Genomic DNA, 13,931 nt, shown 5'->3' with positions numbered 1-13,931 from the left:
GCTGATCGTGGAAGTTTTACAAACTATTGGAAGGTCACAGACCTGAAATGTTAACTCTGCTACTCCCTCGCTGACTTCCAGCATGTTCTGTTCTAATTCCCAGTATTCATGCTAATTTTGTATTTGTGCCAACCTCTTATCGCCCTCCCGTGTGTAGGAGTGTTTTCTTACTTTCCAGATATTGCCCCTCGATTGCCCTACTGGTGGAAAGTATTTTCTCTAGTTTACCTAGGCCTGCATATTATCCTTCACAATTCCAGGGAGTACAATATCACATCCGCTGTTGCTGTCTAATGTCCAACTGTCTGGATAATATGCAGTTGGTGGAGATTTGACCATAACAGCACTTTGAGAATGTCTGTGGCCAAGGATTTAAAGTGTGTTTTCATTTGACTTTTTTTTTAGGAAAGGTCTTGAAACCAGAGATAAAACCAGAGATGGGGATGTGACTGAGGAATCATTGTTGCATTCAAAGGTGAGAAGATTGAGCAAGTGATGCTCCTTTACCTTAGTAATTCCTCATAGAATGATGGAACTCGTACCAGCCTCCCCGGACAGGTGCCGGAATGTGACGACTAGGGGCTTTTCACAGTAACTTCATTGAAGCCTACTCGTGACAATAAGTGATTTTCATTTTCATTTCATTTTTCAACTACTTAATTCTCAACTTGTTCCTGTGACACCCAATTCGAGGCTTGTTGGCTTGTTGTATTGAAGAATCTAAATTTGAGTCTGTCTGGGTTTGATTCCTGGTCTGCACTATAGATTGATGCTAAGACCATGTTCTTTCAGAGCTTTTGTTTTGAACTAGTAATCCAGAGGCCCAGCACACTGGGTTCAAATCCCACCATGGCAGCTGGGGGAACTTGAATTCAATAAAGCTGGAATATAAAGCTCGTCTTCGTAATGGTAGCCATGAAAATTAGCATTGATTGTTTTAAGAAAAAGCCCATGAAAGAAAGAAAACCTATTTGCAGAGACAAACACTATAATGTGCATATATGAATAGGTCAGAGACTGGGAATTGTGGGTAACACATCTTAACTGTCCATTATCTACAAGGCGCAAGTTAGAAGTGTGATGGAATTCACTCCATTTTTATCACTAGTGTGTTGTCAACATTTTGGCTGTCAGCACACTTGTCCAGAGGAAGCATTTTCTCCTATTTGCTCAAAACCCCTCCATTCTGAATATCTTTAAGTCTCTCCGTAACCACCTCTGTTCTAAAGCCATGAACCCCACCTTCTCCAATCTCCATATGAAGTCCCTCATTTCTGGTAGGCTACCTCTGTACCCTCTTCAAGGAGCTGACATCCTTCCTAAAGTGGAATTATACCTCAGTACCCCTAGTTGAGGCTTAACCAGAGATTGGAAACTCGTGCTAAATCTTTTTTACTTGGTTCTGGCTGTGGTATCCCAGTTTCTAGAGTCCGGGTATCCCAAAATGTTTTCTTCGCGGCAGAATGGTGACGCAGTGGTTAGCAGGGCGCTGAGGTCCCAGGTTCGATCCTAGCTCTGGGTCACTGTCCGTGTTTGCGTGGGTTTCGCCCCCACAACCCAAAGATATGGAGGGTAGGTGGATTGGCCATACTAAATTGGCCCTTAATTGGAAAAAAGATTGGGTGCTCTAAACTTATAAATAAAGTAAATAAATATTTTTTTCTTCGCCACAGATTTCTGAATATGCAAAGAGTTTACAACATGAGGCAGTTCTGAGTGCATCTACCATATATCTGTCCGTTTCAGTTTGTGTCTACAACATCTGCTCTGCCTTGATCGTCCCTGTCCTGCATCATAGGATGGCCCTTATTCTGGGAATGGTTGGAGTATGTAGGGATATCCCAGATATTAGAAAATAGAACTTCAGTAAAGTAAAAGTAATAAAGTGGTTAACTGTGGATTTGTTTGGGTGTGGTTTGGGGGGGGGGGGGGGGGGGGGGCAAACACAAGAATGTCAAATTTCAAAGGATCATGACAATTTAGGCTTCAGGGGAAACTAATGCTAAGCCATTGGCAAGCAGACTTGCTGTCTCCGTGACAATGCCTCTGCCAATCGGAGTTGACTTGCCAACCAGTCGGCACTCTTTCCAATCAGTTGACACTTGTGTCCTGTAGTATAATTTTTTGTGATCCTTTGAAATTTGGCATTCTTATTTCTTATTAAATACCAGACAAAAAGTTTTGACTGACTACTAATTGACATCATTTGGGCTTCTCTTTTCCCAAGGAGAAGCTCCCTATTAATTTCTAGCAGTTTGACGAAAACCAATCGCAGGGCCATAGTTTCTGAGGGCAGTTAGTGTTGTTGCATTGATGTGGGGATGGAGTCGCATGAGGTCAGACTGAAAAGATGGCGGGTGTCCTCTTGAGTAGTTCACCAATGTGCTTTTGGGGGTTTTCTGACCAGTTGGGTCACTTGCTGCACACCATTCTGACTGGGACGCAAACCAACTTCTCCTTCTCCTCCATCGCTGGCTGTTAAAGTGTGGATGGTTCTCCCCAACAGCATTGCACCTGCCTTCATAATATGGGCTGTGGTGGTTCCAAGATGACTTTTCCACCATCCTAAGGGCAGCAAGGGATGAGAGAAATGCTGATCAGCTAGGAGTGCAACCCAATAAATGAAAAGGCCCCAGTGTTTCTGTAAAAAGAGTTTCACTCTTGTTTCTCCCCATCCAGAAATTAAATCTTTGTGAGAGCAGCATGGGCTCGCGCTACGCTATGGAGTTTTACGAATTGGAGAAGATTGGCTGTGGAGAGTTTGGTGCTGTGTTTAAATGTGTGAAGCGACTGGATGGCTGCCTGTACGCGATCAAACGGCTGAAAAGACCCCTCTCCGGCTCGGTTGACGAGTGAGTGTTAAATGCTCCGGGGTTCCCATTCCAATTTCTTTTTATTCGGCGGGAAATAATTCATTTTGTTTCCAACATTTCCCTGAATGGACTACAGGAAATCCAACAATAGGGAGTCCATCTAAACAACGTGGCCACCTGAGATTAAGTCCTTGCTTCGGTGGGTAGCCCTTTGTTCATCTGTCAATGTTGGAGGTTCAAATACCCTTTAACACTGTGCGCTGGTTAGCACTGCTGCCTCACTACATCAGGACCCAGGTTCGATCCCGGCCCTGGTTACTGTCCGTATGAAGTTTCCACTTTCTCTCAGTCTGTGTGGGTCTCATCCCCACAACCCAAGGTAGATTGGCCAGGTTAAATTGCCCTTTAATTTAAAGCCCCCTTGAACACCCAGCCCAACACTGTTGGTCTGGATTACTGGAGGAACCACAGATGGCATGAGAGCTAAACTGAGGATCTCGTGAGTGGATGTTGTTGCTCGTTATGCTCTCTCCTTAATTTGCTCTGTTTTAATTATGCTAGCTCAAGTTGCCAGGTATCCTTTTGATACCGCCGCAAGGTTCAAAACCGAATACTGATTAAAGACTCGATACACCAGTTAGTAAGTTCGAAATCAATGCTCATTTATTTACAGTCAAATATACTCATGCACAAACTCTACTCGTGCACAAACTCTACTCACTAAACTATCACTACTACTAAAAGCCTATACTTAGCTTTGGGTGCCCACTCAGTCAGAGGAACGATGGCCGTTGTCCAGTTCTGAGGCTGCTGGCATCGAACTGGTATAGAATAGTAGCTAGGAGCACCTATCTCGTAGCGTGTGTTGACTTTAGACTTGCTTGGCAGGTCTCTCGTCGCTGAGAGCCAAGGCCACGATGATGAAGAAGAGGAGAGCGATCTGTCTTGGGGGGGGGGGGGGGGGGGGGGGGGGGCTCCTTTTTATACCCCAAAGGGGCTTTGCACACTTTTGGGCGGTCCTTGAACTTGGCCCCAATTAATTGGACGATGTCCTGATCATCTGTATTGATTTTCTCCAATAAAGGGGTGGTTGCTTGATCGCTGGGCCAGGTGACCGTTGGCCTGCCTTTGTTTTAGTCTCCACTGGCGCTGAGGAGTCTGCTCTGCTGTCGTTTGCTTAAATCTTTTGTCCCCGGAGATAGCTCATTCCTATGCTAATGGCTTGTAGTATCGGTTTTGTCTGGGAGCTGCAAACTCCAATCCACAGGCAAACCTTGCACCTGCTTGTTTTCTTAGCATTGTCCAATTTTCCCTTTACTCTTTGCAAGTGTCCATTTTGTAATCGAGACGTGGCCACCCCAGGTGGCTACAATGTTAAGACTTCAGGGGGAGAGGTCTTTTGACCAAATTGATCCTGCAACCCTGATCAGGAATTTTCTGCTCCATTTAATTCACACTTCTTTTGTGGAACCTTGTATCGACTGCTGTTTCCACACTTGGAAAACACATTGGTTCATATTGTTATGGTCCAGGGTTTAGAGAACTCCCAAAGCGTTCTCCTGACCCACAACTTTTAATAGATTGTGGTATGGGGAGCACATGGCCCACTCTACAGGTGTGGTACAGCAGAAATGGAAAAGTGTTGTTTAAAGCAAAGCAATGTTTATTCTATCAACTCAAGTTAAACTTTTAAAAACATAGTGAACATCTTCGCAACCATCAATTCAAAGATAACCCCCAAAGAATACAACACTAATTAATCCTTAAGCTGTCCTTTTAACTTTAAAAAAAAAAGTACATCCAAGTGAAAGTCACTACTGAGAGATGTATCAAAAGATCGATTTACAGTCTTTAGATTACAGAGAGAGAGAGAGACTTCTGTACCTTCTGGCTGTGACTGCAGCTATCCAGCTCTGAAAAGCAGCCTAAAACAAAAGTCAAAAACTAACCGACAGCCCAGCTCCACCCACTCTGACATCACTGCAGTAGTAAACACCCATTTCTTAAAGGTACACTCGCATGACGATAAGTAATTAGTGTGAACAAATGTAAATCTTTACCAAGTTTTCCTTTCTGCCACTGATGCTTTGTTCCGATTTTGTATAAAGTCCATGTGGAAGCTACCTGCAGATTGAAGCATGTCTTTCCAATCTGAGTGCAGAGTAGAGTTTGCTATTTCTAGGAGGTATTTCTACTGAGCTGCTGTGTTTTATCTGCAGGCAGATTGCACTCCGTGAGGTGTATGCACACGCAGTGCTGGGACATCACCCCCACGTGGTGCGGTACTATTCAGCTTGGGCAGAGGATGATCACATGCTGATACAGAACGAATATTGTAATGGTAAGGGTCACCGGCATCTGACTGTCATACCTGGCGGGAGCGATTGGTTCACAGATTGTTGGGAGGGCCATGAAAACAGGCCATTCAGCCCCTCTCAAACAATTAGATCTTGTCTGAGTGGCATCTCAATCCCATTTACATGTCTTTGTTCTGTAACCCTATACCCTTAGAGAAATAATTGGTCTCCGTTTTGACTTTCTCAATTTGCCCCCCCCCCCCCCCCCCCCCCCAGGGTGAGGATTATAGATTTCCACTGCCCTTGTGTAAAATAAACGCTTTCTGAAATTCCGCAAAGGTAATAATCTCTGGATTACTACCTGAGCCACGAGCTAATTGGCACAGGGTCAATGAGATCAAGGAGGTAAATGTATGGCTCAAAGATTGGTGTGGGGGAAATGGGTTTAAATTCATGAGACATGGGCACCAGTACTGGGGAAGAAAACTGTTCCAAAGTGACGGTCTTCACCTGAATCATGTTGGGACCAGAGACCCAGTGAATCGTGTAACTAGGGCTTTAAACTAAAAGTGGGGGGGGGGGGGGGGGGGGAGGGGGGGGAAGAAAGAGTGCAGGTTAGCAATGTGGTAGATGGTTACCAGGAAATAAATGAGGGACAGAGCAGCTGAATGTCTTTATGCACCAAGGAATTATAGAAGAGTAGGGAAATATAACATTAAAATCAATTTAAAAGCTTTGTATCTAAATGCAAGAAGCATTCGTGACAAAAGTTAATGAATTACTGGTACAAATAGAAACCAACCGGTGGGGATTACTGAAACGTGGCTACAGGGAGACCAGGTCAGGGAATTAAATATCCAAGGGTACGCAGTATTTCAGAAAGGTGGGGTGAAAGGAAATGAAGGGAGCATTGCCCTGCTGGCGAGGAAAGGGGATTGCCAGCATTGCCCTGCTGGCGAGGAAAGGAATCGCCAGCATTGCCCTGCTGGCGAGGAAAGGGGATCGCCAGCATTGCCCTGCTGGCGAGGAAAGGGGATCGCCAGCATTGCCCTGCTGGCGAGGAAAGGGGATCGCCAGCATTGCCCTGCTGGCGAGGAAAGGGGATCGCCAGCATTGCCCTGCTGGCGAGGAAAGGGGATTGCCAGCATTGCCCTGCTGGCGAGGAAAGGGGATTGCCAGCATTGCCCTGCTGGCGAGGAAGGGGATTGCCAGCATTGCCCTGCTGGCGAGGAAGGGGATTGCCAGCATTGCCCTGCTGGCGAGGAAAGGGGATTGCCAGCATTGCCCTGCTGGCGAGGAAAGGGGATCGCCAGCATTGCCCTGCTGGCGAGGAAAGGGGATCGCCAGCATTGCCCTGCTGGCGAGGAAAGGGGATCGCCAGCATTGCCCTGCTGGCGAGGAAAGGGATCAGTGCTGTAATGTGAAATGACATGAGCGTGGAATCAGTCTGGGTAGAAATAAGAAATAACAAAAGGAAGAAGTACTTGGTAGAAGGAATCTATCGGTCACCAAACAGTTAATAGTCTTTGTCACAAGTAGATTTACAATAACACTGCAATGAAGTTACTGTCGCCACACTCCGGCGCATGTCTGGGTACTTATCATCATAGAATTTACAGTGCAGAAGAAGGCCATTCGGCCCATCGAGTCTGCACCGGCTCTTGGAAGGAGCACCCTACCCAAGGTCAACACCTCCACCCTATACCCATAACCCAGTAACCCCACCCAACACTAAGGGCAATTTTTGGACACAAAGGGCAATTTAGCATGGCCAATCCACCTGACCACATCTTTTGGACTGTGGGAGGAAACCGGAGCACCCGGAGGAAACCCACGCACACACGGGAAGGATGTGCAGACTCCGCACAGACAGTGACCCAAGCCGGAATTGAACCTGGGGCCCTGGAGCTGTGAAGCGATTGTGCTATCCACAATGCTACCGTGCTGCCCTCTGAGGGAGAATTCCGAATGTCTAAATCACCTAATAAGCACATCTTACGGGACTTGTGGGAGGAAACTGAAGTGCCTGGAGGAAACCCATGCAGATGTGGGGCACAGTATAAACTAGGAAATACTGGGGCCATGCCAGAAAGCTACAGCGAATAATAATTACAGATTTTAATGTGCACATAGACTGGAGGAATCAAATTGGCAAGGGTAGCCTGGCGGCAGACTTCACTGAATGCATTAGAGATTGTTTCCTGAAACAATATGTTGGGGAACCAACCAGGGATGAGGCTACTCTCTATTTGGTATTCTGTAATGAGGAGGGATTAATTAATGACCTACTAGTTAAGGATCCACTTGGGAGCAATGACCATAGTATTGGTTAAGGAGGTACTGAATTCCTCACAACTAAAACATATTCCAGAGAGGAAGAAAGATGGTAAGAGGGGTAAAAAAAAAAAAATATCCATGGCTAAACGAGGAGGTCAAGATCATTATAAAGACAAAAACTAAAGTTCATCATATTGCAAAAGGCCAGAGGTAGGCTGGAAGATTGGAAAACTTTGAAACAAAGGGATGCATGCCAAGGTAAATTATGAAAAAGAACTAGTGCAGGATATCAACGGATAGCAAAAGCTTCTACATATGCAAAAAGGGAAGAGAATTACTAAGGTGAATGTTGAGTCCTTGGAAGATGAAACCGGTGAGTTAATAGTGGGAAACAGTGTGATAGTATCATAAATGTAAGAACTGTAGGGGTCAATGAAGTGCCTAGATCAGCACTAGAGGGAGCTAGAGTTATAAGTGTATATAAGACATTGATGCTAAGCCTTGGGGTGGGGGGAAGAGAAGTGAAGGAGCTGGCTAGAGTACTGACTGAAGGAAAGATAGTGAGTGAGCAGATCATAGTTTATAATAGTGTAAAGATTGGTGGTAGTAGATGAGTGTAAGTCAACTATTATAAAGGAGTAAGTGTTGAATCCAATTTAGTAGTGTTAATAAATTTATAGCTTTGTTCAACAAAGCTATTTTGTGGTCATTGTGAACACTACGCCAACCATCCTGAATTTAGCAACACCAGACACACGAGGCAAAGTTGCTAAATTTAATACTTTGCCTCAGTTTTCACGGTGGGGGTCACTAGCATCATTCCTATAGGAGCAGGCAATTCAGAAGTAATAGAAAGGGTGGAACTTAACAATCGGCATCAATATGGAAACCGTACTCAACAAATTCTTGGGGATTGAGGACAGACAAATCCCCAGGGCCTGATGGCTTATATCCTAGTGTGTTGAAAGAAATGTCAGCAGAGATGGTGGACCCATTGGTTATAATGTTTAAACATTCCCTGGCACGGCAACGGTTCCAGTGAATTAGAAAAATGCTAACGTAATGCCCTTATTCAAAAAGGGAGGGAGGCAGAATGTGGGAAATTACAGACCAGTTAGGTTAACACCTGTTGATTCAAGGATGTAATATCAAGACATTTGGAAAGCCAAATCAATGTCTATGTGGTTTTATGAAGGGCAAATCATGTCTGACTAATTTGCTAGATTTCTTTGAAGATGTAACAAGCAAAGTGGATAATGGGGATCTTGTTGATGTAGTATATCTGGACTTGGAAGGCATTTGATGAGGTGTCGCACAGAGAAAGTGAAATCACATGGGATTAGGGGTAACAAAGAAAAGTACACCACAGGTACGGCCCTCCAAGCCTGTGCTGACCATGCTGCTAGTCTAAACTAAATTTTTCTATACTTCCGGGGTCATGTATTTGTCAGGGTGCCCCTTAAACATCACTATCATCCCTGCTTCCACCACCCCCTCGGCAATGAGTTCCAGGCACCTACTACCCTCTGTTTTTTTTTTAAACTTGTCTCGTACATCTCCTCTAAACCTTGCCCCTTGCACCTTAAACCCCTAGTAATTGACCCCTCTACCCTGGGGAAAAAGTCTCTGACTATCCACTATTCTATGCCCCTCATAATTTTGTAGATCTATCAGGTTGCCCCTCAACTTCCTTCGTTCCAGTGAGAAGTTTATTTACCTTCTCCTCATAGCTTATGCCCTCCATACCAGGCAACATCCTTGGATAGAAGACTGGCTGACGGATAGGGGAGATGGTCGGGATAAACAGGTAGTCTTGTGGATGGGGTGGCACAGGGTTTGGTCCTTGGGCCTCAGCTATTTACAAATCTATATTAACAACTTGGATACAGGAATAGAAGTTTCTGTAGCCAAATTTGCTGATGACACAAATACGTGGGACTAAGTTGCAATGAGGAAATAACCTTACAAATGGACATAGATAGAATCATAGAATTTACAGTGCAAAAGGAGGCCATTTGGCCCCTCTAGTCTGCACTGATCCTTGGAAAGAGCACACTACTTAAGCCCATGCCTCCAAGCTATCCCTGTAAACCCAGGAACCCAACCTATCCTTTAGGACGCGGGAAATTTCGAATGGCCAAATCCACCCAACCTGCACATCTTTGCACAGAGCACCCGGAGGAAACCCACGCAGACACTGGGTGAAAGTGCAACCTCCACACACAGTCACCCGAGGCCGGATTGAACCCGGATCCCTGGAGCTGAGGTAGCAGTGCTTGCCGCTATGCCAGAGTGGACCACAATGTGGCAGATGGAGTGTAATGCAGATAAGTGAGGTCATGCATGTTGGTCAAAAATGGGAAGGCAATTTATTATCAAAATAGGGAGAGACCAAGGTAATCCGATGCAGAGGGACCTGGGGGGTCCTCGTGCATGAGTCACAGAAAATGAGTATGCAGGAAGCTAGGTGCATAAGGAAAGCAAATGGAATGTTGGCATTCATAGCAAAAGGAATTGAATATAAAGGTAAGGAAGTGTTGTTGTACAAGGCATTGGTAAGACTACATCTGGAGTATGTGCACAGTTTTGTTTATTTGAGTGGCATTGGAGGCTGTGAGGAGGTTCACTAGTTTGATTCCAGAGATGAGATGTTTGTCATATGAGGAGAGATTGAACCGTTTAGGCCTATATTCTCAAATGAGGGGAGATCCAATTCGAGTATACAAGAATCTAAAGGGTATGGATAAAGTAGACGTGGAGCAGATACTTCAGCTTTTAAAACAAGAGGTCACTTAGCAAATTGAAAACAGAGTTGAGGAGAAACTACTTCTCCCAAAGGGTTGTGAATCTGTGGAATTGGCTACCCCAGAGTGCGGTGGACGCTGGGGCAGTGAGTCAATTTGAGGAGTCAGACGGATTTTTAATTGGTAATGGGTTGAAGGCTTATGGAGGATGGGCAGGAGAGTGGAGTAGAGGACCGGATGGGATCAGTAATGATCACATTGAAAGTGTTTAGGCTGGGGAGGGTAAATTGCCGACTCCTGCTCCAAGGTCATGTGTTCTCAGGAGGAGGTGCTCTGGCTGATTTCGCAATTCAGCTCTTGGCCTGTAGCATTGTATGTATCAGTTGTGATTGAATGGTGGAGCAATCTTGAAGGGTCGAATGGCCTAATTCTCCTCTTATATCTTTTGAACATATGAACTTGTAATGGTGTCTTGGGGATCAGGAGCCATTAATTAGCCAGTTTTAAGTGGGTGAGAATCTTTGAAATTTGGTGCTAAACAATGTTCTTGTTGAAGTCCACTTTTTGATCAGGCGAGACTGTCCTCTTTCGGTAATTGATCTGTCTCTCGACTGACTAATTGTCTGAAATTTGGTTGACATTGGGCACCTTCAATTTTCCCTGACCCATGGAGGGATATTTGGAAGATAAGAACATAAGAACTAGGAGCAGGAGTAGGCCATCTGGCCCCTTGAGCCTGCACCGCCTTTCAATGAGATCATGGCTGATCTTTTGTGGACTCGGCTCCTCTTTCCCACCCAAATATCATGACCCTTAATCCCTTTATTCTTCAGAAAGCTAGCTATCTTTATCTTGAAAACATTCAATGAAGGAGCCTCGACTGCTTCACTGGGCAAGGAATTCCATAGATCCACAACCCTTTGGGTGAAGAAGTTCCTCCTACGCTCAGTCCTAAATCTACTTCCCCTTATTTTGAGGCTATGTCCCCTAGTTCTGCTTTCACCCGCCAGTTGAAACAACCTCCTCACATCTAGCCTATCTATTTCCTTCATAATTTTATGTTTTCATAAGATCCCCCCGCATCATTCTAAATTCCAATTCCAACAAGTACAGTCCCAGCCTACTCCACCGCTCCTCGAACTGGGATTAACCTAGTGAATCTCCTCTGCACACCCTCCAGTGCCAGTACATCCTTTCTGGGTAAGGAGACCAAAACTGAACACAGTACTCCAGGTGTGGTCTCACTAACACCTTGTACAGTTGCAGCATAACCTCCTTAGTCTTAAACTCCACCCTTCTAGCAATGAAGGACAAAACTCCATTCGCCTTCTTAATCACCTGTAAACAAACTTTTTGCGACTCATTCACTCGGACACCCAGGTCTTCCTGCACAGCAGCATGTTTTAATATTTTATCATTTGGATAGTCCCTTTTGTTGTTCCTACCAAAATGGATAACCTCACATTTGTCAACATTGTATTCTATCTGCCAGACCGTAGTCCATTCACTTATCAAAATCCTTCTGCAGACTTCCAGTATCCTCTGCACCTTTTGCTTTGCTCATCGTGGTATGTGTCATCTGCAAACTTGGACACATTGCCCTTGGTCCCCAACTTCAAATCATCTATGTAAATTGTCAACAATTGTTGCCCCACACAGATCTCTGGAGGACACCACTAGTTGCTGATTGCCAACCAGTGAAACACCCATTAATCACCACTACTTGCTTTCTATTAATTAACCAATCTGTTATCCATGCTACTAACATAGAACATAAAACAGCACAGAACAGGCCCTTCGGCCCTCTATGTTGTGCCGAGCAATGATCACCCTACTCAAACCCACGTATCCACCTTATACCCGTAACCCAACAACCCCCCAACCTTACTTTTGTTTTAGGACACTACGGGCAATTTAGCATGGCCAATCCACCTAACCCGCACATCTTTGGACTGTGGGAGGAAACCGGAGCACCCGGAGGAAACCCACGCACACATGGGGAGGACGTGCAGACTCCGCACAGAGAGTGACCCAGCCGGGAATCGAACCTGGGACCCTGGAGCTGTGAAGCATTTATGCTAACTACCATGTTGCCCCTCAACTACTTTACCCTTAACGCCATGCATCTTTATCTTGTGCAGCAACCTTTGGTGTGGCATCTTGTCAAAAGCTTTCTGGAAATCCAGACACACCACATCCATTGGCTCCCCGTTATCTACCACACTAGTAATATCCTCACAAAATTCCACTAAATTAGTTAGACACAACCTGCCCTTTATGAACCCATGCTGCGTCTGTCCAATGGGACCATTTCCATCCAGATGCCTTCCTTATTTCTTCCTTGATGATAGTTTATGCATCTTCCCTACTACTACTGAAGTTAAGCTAACTGGCCTCTTCCCTACTACTACTGAAGTTAAGCTAACTGGCCTATAATTACCCACTTTTCTGCCTACCTCCTTTGTTAAACAGTGGTGTCACGTTTGCTAATTTCCAATCCGCCGGGACCACCCCAGACTCTAGTGAATTTTGGTAAATTATCAAGAGTGCATTTGCAATTTCCCTAGCCATCTCTTTTAGTACCCTGGGATGCATTTCATCAGGGCCAAGAGACTTGTCTACCTCTAGCCCCATTAGCTTGCCCATCACTACCTCCTTAGTGATAACAATCATCTCAAGGTCCTCACCTGTCATAGCCTCATTTCTATCAGTCACTGGCATGATAGTTGTTCTTCCACTGTGAAGACTGATCCAAAAAACCTGTTCAGTTCCTCAGCCATTTCCTCATCTCCCATTAATCTCCCTTCTCCTCTAAAGGACCAATATTTACCTTAGCCACTCTTTTTTTTGTTTCATTTTATTTATAGAAACCTTTACAATCTGTTTTTATTTTCTGAGCAAGTTTACTTTATATCTTGCTCTTCTTTATAGCTTTCTTTTGCTCCCTAAAGATTTCCCAGTCCTCTAGTCTCCCATTAATCTTTGCCACTTTGTATGCTTTTTCCTTCAATTTGGTACTCTCCCTTATTTCCTTTACATAACCGTGGTCAATTCTCTCTTTCTACTGTCCTTGCCTTTTGTTGGTATAAACATTTGCTGAGCACTGTGGGGAAAAATCGCTTTGAACAGTTCCTCCACTGTTTCACCATAAAGTCTTTGCTCCCAGTCTACCTTAGCTAGCTCTTCTCTCATCCCATTGTAATCTCCTTTGTTTAAGCACAAAACACTAGTATTTGATTTTACCTTCTCACCCTCCACCTGTATTTTAAATTCCACCATATTGTGATCGCTCCTTCCGAGAGGATCCCTAACTGAGATCATTAATCAATCCTTTCTCATTACACAAGATCAGATCTAGGATCGTTTGTTCCCTTGTAGATTCCATTGCATGCTGTGCTAGGAAACTATCGTGGATACATTCTATAAACTCCTCCTCAAGGCTGCCTTCACCGACCTGATTAAACCAATCGACATGTATATTAAAATCCCCCATGATAACTGCTGTACCATTTCTACATGCATCAGTTATTTTGTTGTTTATTGTCCATCTCCCCCCCCCCCCCCCCCCCCCCAATCCCCGTCCCCTGTAATGTTATTATTTGGTGAGCTATAGACTACTCCAATCAGTGACTTTTTCGCTTTGCTGTTCCTGATTTCCTGATTATCCTTAAATAAAAGAGCTACACCTTATCATCCACTCTGTCCTTCCGAATAGTTTGATACCCTCGGATATTTAACACTCAGTCGTGACGATCCTTTAACCATGTTTCAGTAATGGCCACTAAATCATAGTCATTCAC

At 44.7% G+C, this 13,931-nt stretch overlaps 1 protein-coding gene across 1 annotated transcript in view; it reads left to right on the top strand.

Annotated features, from left to right (window-relative positions):
* Positions 1-13,931, top strand: part of LOC119954971 (wee1-like protein kinase 2-A) — a 42,687-nt gene that overhangs the window by 15,640 nt on the left and 13,116 nt on the right. Inside the window, 3 exon segments of the mRNA XM_038780735.1 lie at positions 406-475; positions 2,680-2,852; positions 5,033-5,154. Of these exon segments, the coding sequence (XP_038636663.1) occupies positions 406-475; positions 2,680-2,852; positions 5,033-5,154 (365 nt within the window).

The sequence above is a fragment of the Scyliorhinus canicula genome, chromosome 20 (assembly GCF_902713615.1).
Source record: "Scyliorhinus canicula chromosome 20, sScyCan1.1, whole genome shotgun sequence".
Taxonomy (NCBI): Eukaryota; Metazoa; Chordata; class Chondrichthyes; order Carcharhiniformes; family Scyliorhinidae; genus Scyliorhinus; species Scyliorhinus canicula.
This window is presented reverse-complemented; position numbering and strand designations above follow the sequence as displayed.